This window comes from Chrysoperla carnea, chromosome 2, assembly GCF_905475395.1.
Source record: "Chrysoperla carnea chromosome 2, inChrCarn1.1, whole genome shotgun sequence".
NCBI lineage: Eukaryota > Metazoa > Arthropoda > Insecta > Neuroptera > Chrysopidae > Chrysoperla > Chrysoperla carnea.
The window spans coordinates 78211204-78231877 of record NC_058338.1 but is presented as its reverse complement, the minus strand read 5'-3'; the positions used below and the strand labels follow the sequence as shown (position 1 = coordinate 78231877).

At 29.4% G+C, this 20674-nt stretch overlaps 5 protein-coding genes across 5 annotated transcripts; 1 reads left to right on the top strand and 4 right to left on the bottom strand.

The window, feature by feature from the left end:
• Nucleotides 1–5: 5 nt before the first annotated feature.
• LOC123293537 (mitochondrial ornithine transporter 1-like) lies at nt 6–3433 on the bottom strand. Its single transcript, XM_044874396.1, has 3 exons — nt 3203–3433; nt 887–1287; nt 6–495 (listed from the first exon to the last, which is right to left on the bottom strand). The coding sequence occupies exons 1-3, from the start codon at nt 3297–3299 to the stop codon at nt 55–57; spliced, it is 939 nt and encodes a 312-aa protein (XP_044730331.1). The 5' UTR covers nt 3300–3433; the 3' UTR covers nt 6–54.
• A 1974-nt stretch (nt 3434–5407) lies between these two features.
• Nucleotides 5408–6530, bottom strand: LOC123292951 (tRNA-uridine aminocarboxypropyltransferase 2). The gene is made up of 3 exons (XM_044873666.1): nt 6362–6530; nt 6183–6291; nt 5408–6122 (listed from the first exon to the last, which is right to left on the bottom strand). The coding sequence occupies exons 2-3, from the start codon at nt 6269–6271 to the stop codon at nt 5408–5410; spliced, it is 804 nt and encodes a 267-aa protein (XP_044729601.1). The 5' UTR covers nt 6272–6291; nt 6362–6530.
• A 482-nt stretch (nt 6531–7012) lies between these two features.
• Nucleotides 7013–10121, bottom strand: LOC123293533 (mitochondrial enolase superfamily member 1-like). The gene is made up of 7 exons (XM_044874394.1): nt 10003–10121; nt 9475–9696; nt 9124–9397; nt 8517–8674; nt 7988–8294; nt 7424–7605; nt 7013–7232 (listed from the first exon to the last, which is right to left on the bottom strand). The coding sequence occupies exons 1-7, from the start codon at nt 10090–10092 to the stop codon at nt 7143–7145; spliced, it is 1323 nt and encodes a 440-aa protein (XP_044730329.1). The 5' UTR covers nt 10093–10121; the 3' UTR covers nt 7013–7142.
• A 1630-nt stretch (nt 10122–11751) lies between these two features.
• Nucleotides 11752–14145, top strand: LOC123293540 (mitochondrial ornithine transporter 1-like). The gene is made up of 3 exons (XM_044874400.1): nt 11752–11879; nt 12128–12534; nt 13652–14145. Exons 1-3 carry the CDS (start codon nt 11831–11833, stop codon nt 14081–14083), a joined length of 888 nt encoding a protein of 295 aa, XP_044730335.1. The 5' UTR covers nt 11752–11830; the 3' UTR covers nt 14084–14145.
• Nucleotides 14146–17306: 3161 nt separating this feature from the next.
• LOC123293534 (aurora kinase C-like) lies at nt 17307–20227 on the bottom strand. The gene is made up of 6 exons (XM_044874395.1): nt 19978–20227; nt 19707–19898; nt 19506–19640; nt 19200–19358; nt 18505–18736; nt 17307–18399 (listed from the first exon to the last, which is right to left on the bottom strand). Exons 1-6 carry the CDS (start codon nt 20115–20117, stop codon nt 18310–18312), a joined length of 948 nt encoding a protein of 315 aa, XP_044730330.1. The 5' UTR covers nt 20118–20227; the 3' UTR covers nt 17307–18309.
• Between the last annotated feature and the right edge of the window lie 447 nt (nt 20228–20674).

Here is a 20674-nt window from a genome sequence, read left to right as displayed (position 1 = left end):
TGACTATTAAATATTTTATAATAATTAAACATATTATGACTAACTTTTCTGACATCAAGATAAAACATAATTCAAGAATTTCTTAGTATACTCATACGTAACAAAAAGTGCAGCAGTTGATGGTACCGTACGTAATAATGTTGGTTTTAAACCATTATATAATGATCCAATACCCTCCTGTTTAAATATTTGTACAGTTTCGGTAAATAAATTATTACAACTATTTTGTACTTGTATACGTGATTTAACAACGTCCGCTGGGAAGATTACTGTCCAAAAGATTAATCCACCGGCTGCACCCGCAATCATTGTATTCATTGCACCAATATCATCTTTAGATTGACCTTCTTTGGCTAATAGCGCTCTTGTGCCTTCATAACCACCAAAGAAAAAGAAATATCCGGGCATTTCACGAGCAATTGTTGAACCCAAACCACGGAATAAACCACGAACACCTTCTAATTGTACAATTTGACGTGTTAATTCATATGGACCCTGTAAACATACATTTTTATTAAAAGATGATTTTCTTTACATGAAATTATGAAAAAATTTGTTTAAAATACCCGCCCGTTATTTTTTAAACAGAGTGTTGAAAATTGTCCCATAAGAAGAACAGGGTGATATAGTTTGGATAAAATGTTAAGGGTTCGATATACCAATAACGGAGATATGACTTCGTGAATTATCGCTCGATTATCGACCCCAAAGAGGATTTCCGACATTGAAAAAAACGGCTTTTTTCCTAAATTAAAAATTTGACAAATACTTCCTAAAGAAGTCATAATCGAAGTTACAGAGGGGTGTGAATTACTTTTAAGAAGGGTGAAATGTTCCTATGATCTTTATCATTGTTGAATTACATGATTATGGAAACAATACTCACAATAAATTTGGCAGGTTTATCTGATTGTAAAGTACATTCACGCATTGCTTGTAATTTACATTTAATTAATTCCGTTGGACACAATGTAAATGATGAAAAAAATGCAGCCAAACTACCAGCAGTGGCATTGCTTACAACAGATAAATTTTCCATTTTATCTGTATGTGTTACACGTTGCATAAGTTTTTGGCATGCACCATATCCAGCAAATAATACAGAATTTTCACCAATATTAGCAGCCAATGCAGGTATTGTACCAGCGTATAAGCCACGAACAACACCTTCTGATTTTAATGTTTTTACGAAGCAGTCATACATATTTCCATATAATTGTGGGAATGTTTGCATTTTTACTTTGACGGTATCCAATGGTTGTCCAACATAGACAACCATAGCACCCCCTAAAAGAAATTCAATAATTCATAGAAATACATATAAAATATTAATGCAGGAAATAATGTGCCCACTAAGACTGAAGGCAAATGTGTACTTGCATGAGCTGAAATTATTTAAGGCCAAGCCATTACTTTAGTACCAAAATTTATTATATTTAATTCTGTAGTAAAGTGTACCTACGTTATTCCAGTTTTGTTTAGTTTCTTTTAATAACATATGCAGTACATAATACGTAAGTGATATAACTTTTGCCGGTGTCATTGCCATTTACTCTGTGGTAGAGTAAAATTATATCACTTTTGCGAAATGTTTTGATACCCACCCACTTCGCTTGGCTTAAAAGTAAGGACCTCCGTGTTATAGCTTCCACCTCTCTTGCTCTCACTAATCCCCTTTTCATAAGGTAGGGATGGTTTTACACAGGTAAAATATATGTACAGATTTCAATTTTTTTAAATGTTATATAGTCTTGATTCATTGAGTGTATCAGAACAAGTGGCTATGAATTGTATCTCGTTCACCATTTTTACAGAAATCTTTAATTTTTGGTTCAAAATGATACTCATAGGTGGCGTAGTGAAATGTCAGACTAAATTTAATTTTTTTTAAAAACATATCTTTATAAATTATAGCTCATGGTTAATATGAGATATAAACCATATTATTGAATAGTTTCATTCAAATACATTCAGTAGTTTTTGCGTGAAAGCGTACAAACAAACAAACAATCTTACTTTCACATTTATAATATATAGGGATAGGGATTAGATGAGTACAAGGATACGAAGGATAAAATTCTAAGAAGAAAACTTCTTTAATAAGGACTTCGTTAATTTTCGTTTGTAATTAACAAAAATCATGTACCCCGCACGAAATTTTTCGACAAACAATCAAATTTTGTATTTTAAATTATTAAAAATATAAATCATAGCCAAGCTTAAAATGGTATTTGTTTACATAATATACATGGGTAATAAAAATTATTTTGTTTAATAAATAAAATAAATAATAAACAAAATAAAAAAACCCGACAGCATTAAATAAAATCTGAAAAGCTAGAAACAAGCCCGGTAGTTTAAATAGCGGCTTTAATCTTTCCTTTATCGGGAAGGTTATTGAGTCTTGATTTTAATGGGCCCTGACTGTTAAAGTCGCTATGTAAACTACTGGACTTGTTTCTTTCTTTTCAGATTTTATTTAACGCATTAGGTTTTTTTTTTTAAATTTGAATCTAAACTGTTCGGTTTATAAAATATTCTTAAAGACAAAAAATTTTTGCGTTTTTAAAACTTTCTAATTTAAAATGTTCGTCTAATGTTTGCCAGTTATGAATCAGAGTGAGGTTTTAATTGAACCTGAAAACTTTGATCAAATTTAATACCCGTATAAGATATGTGCCCTTGAAACTAACATTTTTCGTTTGAAACATTTTGCATCGATTAAACTTATTTTTTGAGTTTTACGTATAGTCAAATTTAAAAAAAAAAAAACACCCGGTATAAACACATCGCGTTAACTTCAAAATTTCGAAAACTTGTATTTATAATTTTTATCTTATATCGAATTCTATAATCTTTGTTATCACGGAAACCGTTATCGAATTTACTTGTTATAATTTTGAACTATGGAATTTAAACTCTTAAACTTTAAGATTTTTATCTTTTAGTAGGGGAGCAAGTGAACCATCTGACTAACCCTACGTGTTATATATGTCAACGTAATATTGTAATTTCCGTCAGATTGTAAACGATTTACCAAAAACAACTCCAACTAGCACTAACTCTTCTAACGAAAATCAACTCATTCCGTTTTGTTTAGTTGGTCTGGGTCAAGTTAACACGAATTTCACGGAAATTACAATATTACGATGTCATATATATGATTTCTTCTAATCTTCTCAAATAAGTTGTATATACTTACCAAGAGAACCTCCAATAAAGTCGATAATCCCATCTTTAAAATTAGTATTTGAGGTAATTTTTGGAATATTAGTTAATTCACTAGTTTCCAGAGTCATAATTCATAAAAATTATAAATTATTTTATATAACGTTTACAATATCAATACAGGAGTACTTAAAGACAACTAAATTCCACGTGAGATCCAAAACTATTTTATCATAGTTAAAATTTAAGCAATCAATTTATTGGATTTTTTGATAAATGCATAGTTATAAGATAATAAATTTTGATGATAAAAATGCACAAAAACAAATATTTCAAACAATAACCTGTAATTTTGTTCATACATTTACGTATTACAAAATTTAATTTTATTTATTTTATTAAATATTTAGAATAATAACAAACATTTTGTTATGCCTTTTTTTTTATTATATTACTAAATGCATTTCATACTAAGATTTCAAGTTGTTGATATTTGTTACATCATTTTTCTAAAAACACATGGTATTTTTGTTTTGAACCACGAACATATCGTGTTGGTGCCATCTGTATTTAGTTTCTAGAAATGTCAAGCTTGATTATATGGATAATAGATCTTTTTCATGAAAAACAGAAATGCTTTTTGATAATTTTTATGAAAATATAGGTCGAGTAGAGAGCCTGTAACTCAAACGCATTACGCATTTTTAACTATAAAAATGCGATAGAACCATTATACCCATAGACTTTAATTCAATCGACTGTTTTGGATTGCTCTATTTTTGTGTCTATGTTCCCAATGTAATAAGCTGAAGTATGGAAAGTCAGAGTTATTCCAGTAAACTTATTATTTTATAAAGAATCATGTTCAAGTCAAATTTTTCAATCTCTTATCAGCTACAGGCGGAAGGTCGAAGCCCCTGCGCCTAATTTCCAGTGTGGGAAACGGATAGTAGTTTAAATAGAATTATATTAAATTTTTCTTCTTTTTAGGAGAATCTTTTTCTTCCACCTAAATAATTGAAAAAATTTAACCAGTCATTTATTGTCTGATTTTTAATTTCCGTACGAAAGGTCGGATTTCGTAAGACTGGCCCGCCCGAAAAATCGAATTCGAGATTTTTTTATATTCTAATTTTTACAACTATTAAATTTCTTTTCATCATACTGAATTAAACCCAGATATTACTTACGTGCAAGCGTGGGCCAAGACAGACTTAATGCTCTTGCATTATTTTCTGAAGCTGCAAGAAATTGATTATAATGATATATATATAATCGACGTTAATTTACGCAAACCAAAGCCAGGAAGAAGAAAGTGAATCTATAAGTGATTATTCAAATAAAATGTTACTTATTTACTTTTGAAAAATTATATTCAGGTTTTATAATTTATACTTGAAATTATATTTAATTTAATAAAATTTTAGCCATACAAATTAAATAATATTTGAAAATTAGATTTTTAATTTCAATAATCATTTCTTTAGGAACCGACAGTAGAATATTAAGATTAGGATACCAAAAAAAAGGAGTCTCTTCATTTACCTATCTCGGGGAGCAGGTAAATAACGAAGGAAAAACTAGCACAGCGATAAACGTAAGACTCCAGAGAGGCAATCGAGTATATACTTTGTAAATGTGAAGCTCTTGAAAAACAAGCTGATTACAAAAAGGACAAAGTTGAAAATATACAAGACTTTGGTTCGACCAGTAATAACCTATGGGAGCGAAAACTTGATACTCACGGTAGAAGATAAGAAGGTTCGAACGGAAAATAATCAGAGGAATCTATGGAGCGGTACAAATCAATGAGATAGAATGGCGTATCCGGAACAACAGCGAGATATTAGAAATCCTGGACGATGAAGATATTGTTAAGTTTATTAAATCCCAAAGACTCCGTTGCTACCAGAAAGAGAGGAAGACCAAGGCTCAGATGGATGGACCAGGTGCTGGATGATTTGAGGACAATGCGAGTCACTGGATGGGGAACCAAGACCCAGGACATTAACGTCTGGAGGCGCATTGTGGAGGAGGACAAGTCCACGTCGGGCTGTAGCGACTATTGTTGTTGTAAAAAAAAAAAAAAAAGTAATAATAATCACTCCCTCACAAATTAAAAATGTGCGGTATATCAACAAATCGTGCCTAAGGCGACATCGAGCCTAAATCCGCCACTGTTTTAACGGTTATTTTAATTAAGACCATTACCTAAAAATATTACAATTAAAAACAAAAATTATCTGTCAGTATTAAATATATTCGCTTGATTATTTGTTACAGTAGAATCGTGTTTAGTTGTTTCTAATAATTTACATAAACGTTTCCCAATTAATTTTGGATATGTATTATTTTTAATTCGAAATTCTTTACTTTGATGGCATACAGCACCATTTTGTAATTGAAATTGACATAGCATATGTAAAGGTTTTAATAAAATATCACGATATTCATCAGTATTTTCAAATATTGTCAAAGCTTCGGCAGCTGTTTCTAACGTACTTAAACAACCATCTGTCGGTTGTGTACGAATTACATAGCTACTTACGTTCGATGTAAGTAGTTTCACTTGTTTAATTTGATGCAACAATGGACTACTAGCATAAATCGCTTTTGCTTGAGGCCATGTACCATCTATTAAAATAATATTATAAAATTTATGCTTTGAATCAGTATTATTTTCTATAAATGAATTTAAATCAACGGCCGATTTTGATGGATAAAATAATACTGTGTTCGATGCAGTTAAAATTTCTTCTAAACTTTTCGATTGTTGTGGGAATTTTTTTCCCTTGTAAATTAAACATTTTCCTTCGGATAATGCTAACGATAGCATGGGTGCTGTACGTAAACATCGTTTTTCTTCAGCAGGATGTTGTAACAATATTATTCGACTGTTCGGTGTTAAAGGTTCTTCGGGTAGTGCAGAACACCAACATACACTCATTGGGCGTCTAAACATATTAAATACGATTAATTATTGCTCTTTTTTTGTAAAAATTTAAAATAATTACTTGCAATTTTCACATTTATTTCTCATTTTAGGTGGATCAGCTGGAATATTTGCTAAATCGCCCCATACTTCTTCGTTATCCGTTTGCATATTGTTATTTATGGTTTAACCTAAAAATTGTTAATCGATAATATTATTTAAAAAATCTTTACTTAATTATTTTTTTTTATATACAATTACTTTTCCATAAAATATTTTTAAAAAATTGTTCAATGTGATTTGATTTAGTATAACTATTCACTTATAACAAGACCAAAAAATTTTTTTTCAAGTGTTTTCTTAAGGAGTTATGGAAAAGGGTGAATATTTAAAAAAATTTATTTTTATTTTATTTTAATTTGTATTTATTTGTATGGCTCCCCATTTCTCTTAGTTGAATTATTATTTTGATAAGAATATTTGGATATTAATTAATGCAAATAATAATATGCTAAAGATATCCAATTTGGCTGCATTCAGTGTATTTTTCATTGCGAGTGATTAATACAACTTGTATAGTTCTACATGGCAGTATATTCCATTTCTAATAATTTTAAAAATATTTTTTTAATTTGTCCACATATTACTTAAAATAATTAATTCATCTTTAAATATGCGTACAATGATAAATATTTTTGTTTGATATTTCTTTTTATTTGCGAATTAAAATGTGAATTGTTAGCTTATTTTTAACTAGCAATTAGTATTATTTCATCCAAGTATTTTTTGTCAAAGCTTTTTGTATAATGTCATTTTTGCATCGATTTGAGACTAGAATCCACTCAACAAATCGTAAAATAAATAAAATAAAGAGGAGGTTAAAAAAATATTAAACAATGTACTTTCTTTATTGATTAATTGAATTATACGATAAAATTATACATATTGATTTATGGTGATCAATTTTTACTTGATTTCATACTCCATTAACCATGGGCTATTGTGCTCTTAGAGGCCTAATTATTTCTTTTCTAATGAAAAATCAATTATTTATACTCTTCCAATAGGATCCACAAGGATATTTATATGTATCAATTGCTTCCTTTTTCAAACGCGTACTGTAACCAGGTTTCTATAAAAAAAAAAACAACAATTTTTTCAATTAATATAATTCAACTGAAAATATTATGGTTAGGTTACTCAGTGAAAGTTATAATTGAACAGAAATCCAGGCAACACATTTTTTTATTCTAAATTATAATAATTTTTGTTTTGGCTAGAGTTTACTGCTTTCACTGAGAAAATAGACAATATAAATTATACCATTGGTGCTTGATATTTTGCGTTTTTTATTAATGTTGGATCTTCGAAATGCTCGTGTTGTTGATCAACATATTCAATAATACGATTATCTTTTGTCTTAGTTAACGCACAATAATCCCACATTTGAAGATGTTGTACCATTTCACATAAACCTACACCGCCTGCATGAGGACAAACGGGTACTGTAAATTGAAAAAAAAAATGTAAAAAATAACCTTTTTAGGAAGATAAAAATCTTTTCATGCAAATAATAATATTAAAACTCAATTTGATTATATCAAAAGGCCTGCAGTAGATTTCAGTACCGCATTCCCCTTCCCTTTACGACTTACACGCAATGTTTAATTCCTTTTAATTATTAATAATAGTTCAAAATTTAACCACTTAATATTATTATGTAATATAACATAAAAGTTAAACTTGTATTCAGTATACTATAAATAAATTGGTTACCCAAAAACGAAGACTTGGAATTTAAATATCTTATAAATGGGTTGCATCTATCTAAGAGTTAACATATCTACTCTACGATAAAAAGTGTAGAAAGTAGAAGGCGCCACCTACCACCAAATTTTTTTGCCATTAAATATACAGATAATATTTCATTAACACCACCAATTCGTGCTGAATCAATTTGACAATATTGTATTGCATTCATTTGTAATAATTGTTTGAACATAACACGATTACAACACATTTCACCAGTGGCAACACCAATTCCATATGGTTCTAATGCTTTTGATACTTTTGCATGCCCAACAATATCATCAGGTGATGTAGGTTCTTCGATCCATTTTATTTTAAATTCCTTCAATTGTTTCATCCATTCAATTGCTTCATTTGTATCCCACACTTGGTTTGCGTCAACCATCTATAAATTTTAATATTTAATTTGATACGATAATAAAGTAGTGAGTCACATGGCATAAGGATGATATAGAGTAAGCATTGGTTTAAGGCAGTAGTAAAATTAACAATTTTTTTTGGATGTACATAAAGTCACTTTATCATTTTTGTTAGTTAATTTTTATCACAAGACTGCGTAAAAGATTTTATCACAGTAAGTAGAAAATTTGCTATATTCAATATTTACCAAATTATTATTCCATCCAATTATTTCACGTGCCAATTTACAACGATGTATATCTTCTTCTAAATTTGTCCCAACTTTTAATTTAAAGTCTTTAAATCCTAAATCTAAAAATTTTTTACCCATCTCTTTCATATATGTATCGGTGTAACCTAACCAACCTATAAAAATAAATATTGTAGAAACGATGTACGTATGTTTTTAAATTTTTGAAATAAAAAAGTTTCTAAGGTCATATTCATCAGTATAACTTACGTTAAAATTATATTCATCATTGTAATAGCTTTATGAAAGTGTTTACTCATCGCTGTATTACTCTGAATGCAGCCAGTATAGTTTAAAAACATATTAGGTGGCTGATTGTCATGAGATATAAAAAAACGTTAAACGTAAATATAAAACGTAAGCAAATTGAACCAATCAAATGTGTTACTTTTTGACAGTTTGAAAGAGGAAACACTAGACTTTGATTGGTTAATTGGCTCACGTCTTACGTTTTATTTATGTACTTATATTCTTTAAATTAAAATTTCATTCGTATACTTTGTTACGGGTTTCAATTATATTGACGTTTCAAAAATAATAATTTCCGAATCAGACTAATCAATACCTATTTGAGTAGTATATGCCGGATAACCAATAGAAATAATTTCATTTACTCTTATACCAATATTTTCTTTCCCTTCTTTCAAAAATTGTATTGCCTCATCTTCTGTAATTGCATCAGTTATATAACGAAAGTCAATTACAGATACAAGTTGTTCGGGTGACATATCAACTAACAATCGCCATAAAGGTTTTTCTTCTAAACGGGCCCACAGATCCCATAATGCATTGATAATAGCTGCAACAGCCAAATGGATTACACCTTTTTCTGGACCAATCTATAAAAAGTACACGAAAAATTAACGGTATGATTTGTTTTCCAATTATAGTTTTATTATATGAAAAAATTATTTACCCAACGTATTTGAGATTCACTTGTCAATTTTCGCCAAAAATCTCTAAAATTATTATAAATATCACCCAGTTTTTCACCAACTACCAATGAAGAAAGTGAATGAATAGCTGCTACAACAATTTCAGTACCACGACCTAATGTGAATGTTAATCCATTTCCAACGGTACAAGTGTTTTTTAAACTTATTGTCACATAAGCACAAGAATAATCTGGATCAGTATGCTTTAAAATGAAAGTAAATTATTAATTTACTTTTCAACATTTTGTTTAATAGAAAATTAAAAAAATTTTGTAGCATTTCTAACTAATAAATCAATGTCTATATAGCCTTCATCATAACACACTGTCCAGAATGTTGTATGTATTTTTTCTTTTTTCTTAATGGTGCCACAAGAAGTTCTGAACACCCTGTAAGCAATATTTACAGAGCAACTATTTGCACGATTTGTCTATGCTTACGCAAACTTAGATTCATATCGATAAAATTTTTATGTATTTTGAAAATTATAACAATCTGTTTTTACATACCATTGCGTCAGATCCATGTTTCCCTAAAGATGTTGGAAAACGAATATCTTGGACATCCAAAGATTTGATTTCAAAATTTTGGTAATACATGGTATTTGATTTTATAAAATTCAATAATAAACTGAGATTAATAATTATATAAAAATAATGCTCTGTTTCTATACTAACTTATTTTGAAAATTTCATGTACAGTGTGTAACATTATTTATTCAGTACGCAGCATAAAAAAAATTTTGCAAAGCACTTGCATAGTGAAAGTAGTCTATAATTCTGCGATACGAAGCATAATCTGACTCCCCTGAATCAGTCTGTATTGATAACTGGGAGTTGCAACCCCGTTAATTGGCCATAATAATTCATACTTTATTTAACAGGAAGTGACCCCTCTTTAGTAGTTCCAATTTAAACTACAAGATGATAATATTTGAACTAACCATTTTTAAAGGCCTATAAAAATATTCAAATTCAAATCAGATAAACTCCGCCAACTGGCGATAATAATTCGTACTAATTAAAACAGGAAGTGGACCCATTTTCAGTAGTTCCAATTTAGACTGCCACGGTACTTACCATTTGCCAACATTAGAGCGTTGAGTCTGTTTTGACTCTTTTGACGATATTTTTGGATGTAAAGAATATCCGAAACAATTTATCGAAATTTTTACCAAGAGTATCTTTTTTGTCGTACACAATTTACAGTATCTGAATTGAATAGCTTTAATCTTTTTTGTCCATGGGCGTAGAAATTCGGGGGAGTTTTGAAATCTAAAAACACCACGCGCTACGCCAATGGTCTGATGATAATCTTAATTTTTATGTAGGCAGTTTTGACCTGTAAAACAATCTCAACGCGCTCAATTTTAGCAACATAGCATTTTCCATTCAGTTAAAAAAAAAAGATTGCAAAAATTTAATCTTAGAATCACCTACCCTCTAAATGAAGCAACTTGGAACAATGTGTTAAACATATGTCTTTAACTGGAACATTTTGTATATGTACAGATCAACTAATTTGTATTATCTTGTGTCATATAAATAAATTAAGATAATTTAAATAAATATTGTTATTGTTTATATTTTTGTAAATACAGTGTATAATACACGTATAAATTATCGTCATATTTTAATAAAAATATGTTTTCTAATTCGCGTGTTCACAGATTAAGATTTAAATCTTTCCGCTAATATAGCTCATTTGCAAAAAAAAAAATTTGTTTGGCGCGTATCTATATTATTGCTGATTTTAAAAATATGTAACTATTTAAATTAGATAATTCCCACAGATGTAGTAATTAATCCCTCTTCATTTTTCTATAGGTATCCATGATAATTCCACGCAAGAGAGTGTTTTTTTTTTAATACCGCCCTTTTTGATAATTCAAAAAAATAAACTTTGTGCAAAATTATTTCATCACTTTCCCCCACTCCTTAGCACTTGCAAACATGTGAGGAATCGACCCGATGCAGCAGTGAAATTTTTTTCTCCATAAGTTTAACCCTGGAAGTAACCCGTAACCCTTTTTAATGCTATTATATGTTGTAAAAATATTGCCATGGAAATATATAGACAGTAAAATCTACAATTACTTTATATGCGGCAATAATTAAAAACGTTGTTTATACTTTTAACAAAATTTACGCATAAATAATTTTAATAATTATTTTATCTAAAAGAAAAATTTAAAAAGCACAAAATAACTGAAATATTAAACAAACATTACAAATATTAAAAATATGAGCTATTTAGAAAAATTTATTCCGAAATAAAAATAAGATAAAATGGAAGAAAATGAAAACATGAAGAAAAAAACTTCTCCTTAGTGTACAAATGGGGCATCTTTCTGAATTTATTTTTGGATTTATGCCGGGAGCATTTGGTAATTATTAAGCATTCTAATAATTGATAAAACTAATCGACCCATACGGAATTTCGGAGTGGGTCTATTTTTCACTGGGAATGATCGCCGATTAATTCCAATAAAGGAAATATATCGATCCGATTCTGCTACAAATTTTTTCAATTCTCCAAAAAACAGAAAACATTTGAACTCACAGTCTATTATTAAATTATTTTACAAACAATTATTTTTTACAAAGTTTAATAAAATTAAAATAAATTATTTAGCAGGTGCAATGTACGTAATCATCGCACAACCACTGGATGAAATTAATTTCAAAATGGAACATTTTTCACAAGATTATAAAAATCGTTATGATTGTTTTAAAAAAACTATAAAACGTGAGGGAATATTTCGTGGATTATATTCGGGGGCTATATTAAATCTATATATTCACATGATTGAAAATGCAACATTATTTGCAATGTTACCATATTGTGCCAAAGGAGTTCGAATTTTAAGTATGAAACAATCTTACCAGGAGTTTTCATTATTAGAAAAATCTTTATCTGGTTCATTAGCAGCATTTTTCACATCTTTTCTCCATTGTCCTGCAACAGTTTTAAGTAATACTATGCAGGAAATACGTTACTACGAGCATGCTCATCATCAAAAACATTATAAAGCTATTAAGGTATGTTTTATTATAACAGTATAAATTTTTTTATTACACGTGAATTTGCCAAATTTCTACAGAGCGTCTCCTTAAAAGCTCTTTACAATGTTTCATCAGGTACAAATTTTCTGATAATAAATAAAAACGCAACACTTTTTGTTTCCTTAAATATACTCAATATTTTTAGACTTATAACTTTGTTATCCTTGGTCCTTTTGGGTTCTACCAAGGATCATTTTAAGGGTAAGAAAGTGAATTTACAATTATACCATAAGATTCAAAGTTTTACCAAGGCACTCGAAAATTCAAGATCAGTTTGTCAAAAAAAAGTTCAATGTTTATTCGATCGATCTAGCTAGGTTTCATTTTTAGCAAATGTCGTTTTATCCGTGTTTGCAGGAAAAACTGAAACATTGACGGCAAAATATGACTGTTCCTGCCATCTATTGACGGCGAAATGAAGTACATTATTACCGGGACATTCAAATTGGTATTTGTGTAGAGACAGTTTAAATATTTTTTATACTAGTGATAAAATTTGTGCCTTTTTAACTAAAAACATACCGAGAAAAGCTCGGTCATCCAGGTACTTTTTATTCAGACACATGATAATGATAAATGAACACCTATATCCATAGTGGCTAATGATTATTATAATTAATTGTGAGTTTATCAGTAACCAAAAGCAATTCGTGAAGCACAAATATGATGAATTTGAGCGGCAAATTAATTGCTATTCAATGGGTTGGAAAATCATGAAAAAATCCTAATTTTTTACACGTTAAGGAGCAAATTAGCACTAAATTTTGGTGTCCATTTTCTCCAATACTATAAAAAATAGGGAGTCGCTATAATTGTGTTAATTTTTAAACTTTTCTAATTTATTAAAAATAAAGCAAACACTGACATTCAACACTTTATATACAGAATATTTCAATAATTAACATAGTCAATTGTTTGTTTTCACTTGATAATTTCACTTTTAACCCTTAAAATGGACCCCATGTATAGTCCAAAACGATCAAGGATAACTTTATATGCCCGAAAATATTGAGTTTTTAACGAAACAAAGTTTCGTGTTTTTATTTTTTGCAGAGTTTAGTATTATTTAATCGAAAAGTATCCATTTTTAAAGCGCCCGATAGGAAGACATGTATTAATACTTTCAATAATTCGTGAAAAAGGATTTTATAATTTGTATAATCGACTATGCCCAATTATGTTACGTGAAATGTATGGTGTTTTCTTCTATTTTGGTGGATTTTATGGATGTCGTGATTTAATCGATATCGTATTTCAACCAGAAGAAATTGGATTCATACAAGTAATGCTATCGGGTGGTATGGGCGGTGCAGCTTATCATTGTTCAGTGCATCCTATTGGAATTGTCCATGCACGTATGAAAACAAATTTTGATTTTTGGCCAATAGTTTTCGAAATTTTAAAAACAACCGGAATTCGTGGATTTTACACCGGATTGGGCCCGGTTCTATTTCGAGCTGTTCCAACAAGTGCTGTTTTATTTGGTGCAGTGTCTACATTAGATGATTATTTGTTTTATTCATAAGTGTTGTTTTTGTATAGTTAGAGAATTTTTCTTAAAATACTTATAATATTAAATGACTTTTTATTGTTATCGTGATTTTTCATAATAAAAATTTCATTTTTAATTACAAGTGTTTGTATTTTATTTAACATGGTAACAGTTACTTCTCGTGAGGAGGTCGAGATGTACCTAACTTTTCACCTCCTCCCAGGTCATATCTTTATACGGATGGGTCAAGAACCGAAGATCTATCTGGTAGGGGGGTTGATGGAACTAAAATAAAATAATCGATTCTTGGTCAATATGCCACGGGTTTTCAATCAGAAATCGTCGTTAAAGGTAATGAAGCAGCGTTCGACCAGAAAGAAGCTCATCTTGATTATAAGCACTTTGTGCAGGACATATATCCGGCCAAATCGTATGCCAACAGGCCGAAAGTGATATAACCACAGTTAGGACATCCGAGTATGTTTGCAGAAAATGTATGGAGGATAATGAAACCTAATAAAACTAAACATAATTAAGTAGTAAAACTAATAATCATTTAGAAATATAGAGGAAATAAGAGTCCACCATAAGAACTTATAAGAGCATTCTGAAAGGTTTTGACTTAGTGAAGCTATATAAACTGTGTACCTCCATCAACAGTCATCAACTCTTATTAGAATCGATACCCGAAATAAAAAATCCCAAATATTTTGTTCGAAAAAAATACTGAAAATTTTAAAAATAAAGTTGATTTTTATTAAAATACACAATAAAATAATTATAAAAGATATTTGATTCATAGAAAAAAATAAATAAAATTGGGCATTTTTACGATTTTGCAATCCTTTAAATACATAGTTATATTTTATTATTTAAAAAAATTGTTCTTTTTTATTCAAAGATATTTAATAAAAAGATTGATAAAAATTAAACGAATAGGCTGCTCCACCTTACGAATGTGCCAGGATTGTGTTCATTCCATTCAAAATTATTGCTAATAAAATAACCATAGTTATATACAGGATGTCCCGTAAGTACCACACGCTTTTGTTGCATCAGATAGAAAATAAAATTCTAAGACGAAAAGTTCTCTTCCATTTTTTTATCTGATGTACGGATAGTTAGCTACTAATTAAAATAGGTAGCCAATCAGAAGCATTTTAACTAAAAATTAAAACCACTCAACTCTATATTTACTGGAGTAAATCTAAGCAAAAAAAGGCTGTTATATGGATTAAAAGTTCGAGCAGCGAAACTTTGGGGTTTTTCTTTTCACATCAAAATAAGTATTTTTTGAAATTTTTTACTTTCCCGGAGTGGTGCAACATGTTTAAAAAACAAAATGGCGTCAAAAATGAAATTTTTTTCAGAAATTTTATCATTTTTATTTTATATTCGCAAAAGGAGGCATCGGTGCATATCCAAATTTGGTAAGTTTGTAGTCCATGTTAAGAACTACTCCTCATAATTTTTTGGTGGGGTTTCGTCCCTTCCCCTCCCAGTTATATATATATGTATACATACATATGGTAAAACAGTTCATTTGACTATAACTTGAAAAATATTCAATTGATTTTAATGAAACTAATATCAATAGTAGGTTTTATTACTTACAACTTTCGGTTAAAATTTTAGCGAAATCCGTTAAATAGTTCGGCCAAAATTTCCAATTTAGGGAATTGTTTAAAATGGCTGCCATTTTGTCCTACGAGGTTAAATTTTTTTTTTAAATTGTAGCATTTTTTATTATCTTTCGATTTTATAATAAGTGGCTTACCCGTAAAATGACTCTTTGATCCATATTTTTGCGAAAAACGGACAATTTAACACTTTCTGGAAATAATTGTTTGGGGGGGTGTATGGACTGGCTTTGGGGGGTGTTTTTTGCTTTGGCATGAGAAAACTATTTTTAAAAGAGGTCTATATGGTTTAAAGCAAAATTTTTAAGTTTTAACCCCCGCGCTGTAAGGGGGAAGGGGTGTATGAAATAAATGTATCTTAAAAGATTTTAAAAAGAGGTCAAAATAGTTTAAAATGCTAAGGTAACCCAAAATTTTAGATTATTTTATTAATATAGCACTTTTTACAACATCCACCCCTTCTCCTCCCGCTTTCATATTTTTTGCAAATTCAAAATTTTTATGGCGTATAAAGGGGTTTTGGGGGTCGCTGATCTCGAACTTTTGGCCCAAATAAGTGCACCCCCTAAAAATATTACAATTGTTTTTGATAATCTATTGCAAAATTCGAGATCAGCGACCCCAAAAACCCCTTTATACGTCATAAAAATTTTGAATTTGCAAAAAATATGAAAGAGGGAGGGGAAGGGGTGGATGTTGTAAAAAGTGCTATATTAATAAAAGCATCTAAAATTTTGGGTTACTTTAGCATTTTAAACTATTTTGACCTCTTTTTAAAATCTTTTAAGATACATTTATTTCATACACCCCTTCCCCCTTACAGCGCGGGGGTTAAAACTTAAAAATTTTGCTTTAAACCATATAGACCTCTTTTAAAATAGTTTTCTCATGCCAAAGCAAAAAACACCCCCCAAAGCCAGTCCATACACCCCCCCAAACAATTATTTCCAGAAAGTGTTAAATTGTCCGTTTTTCGCAAAAATATGGATCAAAGAGTCATTTTACGGGTAAGCCACTTATTATAAAATCGAAAGATAATAAAAAATGCTACAATTTAAAAAAAAATTTAACCTCGTAGGACAAAATGGCATAAAATGGCAGCCATTTTAAACAATTCCCTAAATTGGAAATTTTGGCCGAACTATTTAACGGATTTCGCTAAAATTTTAACCGAAAGTTGTAAGTAATAAAACCTACTATTGATATTAGTTTCATTAAAATCAATCAAATATTTTTCAAGTTACAGTCAAATGAACTGTTTTACCATATGTATGTATACATATATATATAACTGGGAGGGGAAGGGACGAAACCCCACCAAAAAATTATGAGGAGTAGTTCTTAACATGGACTACAAACTTACCAAATTTGGATATGCACCGATGCCTCCTTTTGCGAATATAAAATAAAAATGATAAAATTTCTGAAAAAAATTTCATTTTTGACGCCATTTTGTTTTTTAAACATGTTGCACCACTCCGGGAAAGTAAAAAATTTCAAAAAATACTTATTTTGATGTGAAAAGAAAAACCCCAAAGTTTCACTGCTCGAACTTTTAATCCATACACAAGGCGTAATTTCACTCTACTAATTGAATAATTAATTTCGATAGCAATAAATTAAAAGCTCTCGACTCTCTGCTCAAACTGAATACTAGATAATTTTTTTTTTTTAATAACAATAATAACTATTTAATAATTTATTTTTAATCTATCAAAAATCATTAATTAGTCAGTCTAAGTCATAGTCGAATGGTTTTATTTTTAGTTACAATACCTCTGATTAGCTGCCTATTTTAATTAATAGCTAACTATCCGTGCATCGGATCAAAAAATGGAAGGGGACTTTTCGTCTTAGAATTTTATTTTCTACTTGATACAACAAAAACGTGCGACACTTATAGGACACCCTGTATAATGTATAAGTAATAATAATATGCACAATGACGGTAGATTAAGCATATCATGTTTCGCGTCGCGTGATTTTTATAACATATTTGAGCATTTTTATTTATTTATTTACCTATTTAAAAATCATTTGTTAAAATTAAATTTTAAACTTATTTGGATATTTTATATAGCTCTGTGTCACAAAAAAAACACGAAAAAAGCACATTTTAGTATATATACTCTATGTAAATCCGTGCGTTTTTTGTGACTCGGAGTATAATATATCAAAGAATTTTATTAAAATAATTTTATGTGCAAAATCTTTACATGAAAATACCCAATTTATAAAATACAAAAAAATAATAATATAGTAGAAAAGTTGCAGTAATTTTTTTTTTTGTATAATATTCATGTATAAAGTAATATTTATGTAATTTAAAAAAAAAAAGACTTGTTGTTATTGTTTGTGGCGTATTTACACCCATTAAGGCTGGAATCACATTTTTCGGCTTGTTTCTATTACATTATAATATGGTGAGAGCAAGTTGAGAAATAAACCATTTATAGATGATAAATGCATGTTATTTTATCATTTTTCCATGGGTGGCGTTACTAAAGAGATGTTTTGACGTCACTGTCGTTTAAGTTTATAGTTTAAAAATGAAAAATCAATTAAAAATATTTTTTAATAATTAAAAAAATATGCAACTTCTCTTTTGTAATAAAAAATCTACTGTGGTTTTTGCTTATTTTTAACAATCCATGGATGACGCATTACTTGTGGTAATGTTAATCTATTCTGTGGATTACTTCGTAACAACTAAAATGTAAACAATTATTTATAATTAAAATCTTAATAAATTATTGAAAATAAAAAAAACCGTTGTGCTCGACTAATTAAGAATGTATGAGCACTGTAACTTACCGAACAAATGAGATCTCTAGCACCGCTTGTAATATGATGAGGAAATTTATAAGTTATGGTAGTAATACGTTTGTATGTCTCTTCTTGTGATTGCGTTTCAAATGGCGGATAACCACATAAAAATTCATAGCATAAAATTCCCAAACACCAATTATCCACCAAAAAATTGTATGAATTATGATTGACAATTTCTGGAGGTAAGTAATCAAGAGTTCCACACATGGTTTTTCGCCTTTAAAGGAAAAGAAAATCTTTTAATGCTGATAAACGATTAGTTATGAAAAAATTTCTTAGCCGAAATTCTCTTCCATTTCGCAAAAGAAACTAATAAAATTATAAAAATTATTTTGAGAGTAATCGGGCAATACCTTTTACAAATACATTATCAAGTTCATAGGTGTCGACGGGAAGGGGGGGGGGCTAAGTAGAGGCAGTTACAAACTTGGACACAACACGAAAAAAAAAAGCCCACAGTTGTCACCGCTCCAGTGTCTGTGACCCCCCAAAATTAAATGATAAAATAAGTCTAATTTTAAAATTAAAATAAATCTTCGCATTTTATATCCTATGTTTTTACTTGAATGTAGCTTCAATTCATACTTTTCTCGTTCTCCATAAAGCAACTTGACCCCCTCTTTGCCATTGGCTGGCGACGCCCTTGCAGTCAGGCCTGTAATTAATACAATGAAGCTTACCTCGAATTTGGTGCATGCACGGACCAGCCGAAATCAGCCAACTTTACATTACCATCACCAGATAACAATAAATTTTCTGGCTTTATATCGCGATGTATTACTTTATTAATATGGCAATAATTTAAAGCATCCGCAACTTGATACGTATATTTTGCAGATCTAAAACCAATAGTAAATCAGAAACTTCAATTTCTAAAAACTTGCTTATTTCAAGGCTAGTTTTTTTTTTTTTTTTTTTTTAAACATAAACTTGTTAACCAGTAGGTTTATTAATTTTTACATAAAAAAAAGTCAAATACAACGTACAAATGTTCATCAAAATGTCCATCTGGTGCCTTCTTTAAATGTCCATACAATTCACCTTTGGCTGCAAATTCCAACACTAAATATATTCGTCGATCATCATGAAACCAGGTATGAAATCGTAAAATATTTGGGTGTCTGCAAAATATTACCAAAATATTTAATATATAAAAACATTTTACAAAAAAAAAGCATGTAACTTACTTTAAATAACTCTGTATTTCAATTTCTCTAAGCACTTGCTTTTCAACATTATTTTTTGAAAGTTCTGATTTAAATAGAGTTTTTAAAGCAACAATATATTTAGTATTTTTTTCACGAGCTAAATAAACACGCCCAAATTTACCTTTACCCAAAGCACTGCCTATATCAAAATCATTTAATGTCCATTTATATCTACAAGAGAAAACATGTCATCACAATTGTAATATTCAATTTAAAGATTTTTAATAAATTAAAATTATAATATAATTACTCGTCATTCCCATAAGCTGGATGATTTAACATGGTTTTAACTGTTTTATTAACATCATCTTTGTGCTCGTCTTTAACTTGATTGAGAAATATTAAATTATGATGACCAAGTTTATCAAGTTCGCTGTTGGTAAAATTCATGTTTAAAATTAAAACATGTAATAACCGAAATAAAATTCAAAACACACGTTTGTAAAAATAACACAAATATATATTTTTTTTAAATTGTTTGTAAAAGCTTGTATAATAATTCTGTGTTCGACTGTTAGAAATAGTTTTAAACAAAACTTGAAAAATCCGTTACCGCTATTGGCATGAATAAAAGCGACAGTATTAAGTAATACAGTCAATGACAGCCGATATTATTCTCTTGGAAAAAGATTGATCAATTTTTATAGAGGTATTATAATATGTCTATATATAAATAGGACCACAGACTTATATTAAATATAACCCGATGGCATATTCTATTTTTTTTTTTGGAAATTGTGATCGCAGTAATCACAGTAGTACTGAGCAGTGCAAATAAGGGTATAATATCATTTAATATTCATTATAAAAACGCTCATTGAACATAGATGCATAAACATTAGTTTATACATAAAAAGTATGTGTAACAGTTAGTACAGCGTTAGTTAGACAAGCCAGAGGTTATGGGTTCGACTCCACTCGAATTTACTTTCCATCATATCTAACCT

What these genes read in the sequence shown, in the direction of transcription:
- LOC123293540 (XM_044874400.1), top strand. Translation starts at nt 11,831, where the DNA reads ATGGGGCATCTTTCTGAATTTATTTTTGGATTTATGCCGGGAGCATTT. An exon ending in ATTTATGCCGGGAGCATTTG is followed by an intron (nt 11,880 to 12,127) that starts GTAATTATTAAG and finishes TAAATTATTTAG; the next exon opens with CAGGTGCAATGTACGTAATC. An exon ending in AACATTATAAAGCTATTAAG is followed by an intron (nt 12,535 to 13,651) that starts GTATGTTTTATT and finishes CCATTTTTAAAG; the next exon opens with CGCCCGATAGGAAGACATGT.
- LOC123293534 (XM_044874395.1), bottom strand. Translation starts at nt 20,117, where the DNA reads ATGAATTTTACCAACAGCGAACTTGATAAACTTGGTCATCATAATTTA. An exon ending in CCAGCTTATGGGAATGACGA is followed by an intron (nt 19,899 to 19,977) that starts GTAATTATATTA and finishes TTTCTCTTGTAG; the next exon opens with ATATAAATGGACATTAAATG. An exon ending in CTAGAGATCTCATTTGTTCG is followed by an intron (nt 18,400 to 18,504) that starts GTAAGTTACAGT and finishes TTTACATTTTAG; the next exon opens with TTGTTACGAAGTAATCCACA.
- LOC123293533 (XM_044874394.1), bottom strand. Translation starts at nt 10,092, where the DNA reads ATGTATTACCAAAATTTTGAAATCAAATCTTTGGATGTCCAAGATATT. An exon ending in GTGAATCTCAAATACGTTGG is followed by an intron (nt 9,398 to 9,474) that starts GTAAATAATTTT and finishes TACTTTTTATAG; the next exon opens with ATTGGTCCAGAAAAAGGTGT. An exon ending in AATGGCAAAAAAATTTGGTG is followed by an intron (nt 7,606 to 7,987) that starts GTAGGTGGCGCC and finishes TTCAATTTACAG; the next exon opens with TACCCGTTTGTCCTCATGCA.
- LOC123293537 (XM_044874396.1), bottom strand. Translation starts at nt 3,299, where the DNA reads ATGACTCTGGAAACTAGTGAATTAACTAATATTCCAAAAATTACCTCA. An exon ending in CTTTATTGGAGGTTCTCTTG is followed by an intron (nt 1,288 to 3,202) that starts GTAAGTATATAC and finishes AATTTCTTTTAG; the next exon opens with GGGGTGCTATGGTTGTCTAT. An exon ending in ATAAACCTGCCAAATTTATT is followed by an intron (nt 496 to 886) that starts GTGAGTATTGTT and finishes GTATGTTTACAG; the next exon opens with GGTCCATATGAATTAACACG.
- LOC123292951 (XM_044873666.1), bottom strand. Translation starts at nt 6,271, where the DNA reads ATGCAAACGGATAACGAAGAAGTATGGGGCGATTTAGCAAATATTCCA. An exon ending in AATAAATGTGAAAATTGCAA is followed by an intron (nt 6,123 to 6,182) that starts GTAATTATTTTA and finishes TAATATGTTTAG; the next exon opens with ACGCCCAATGAGTGTATGTT.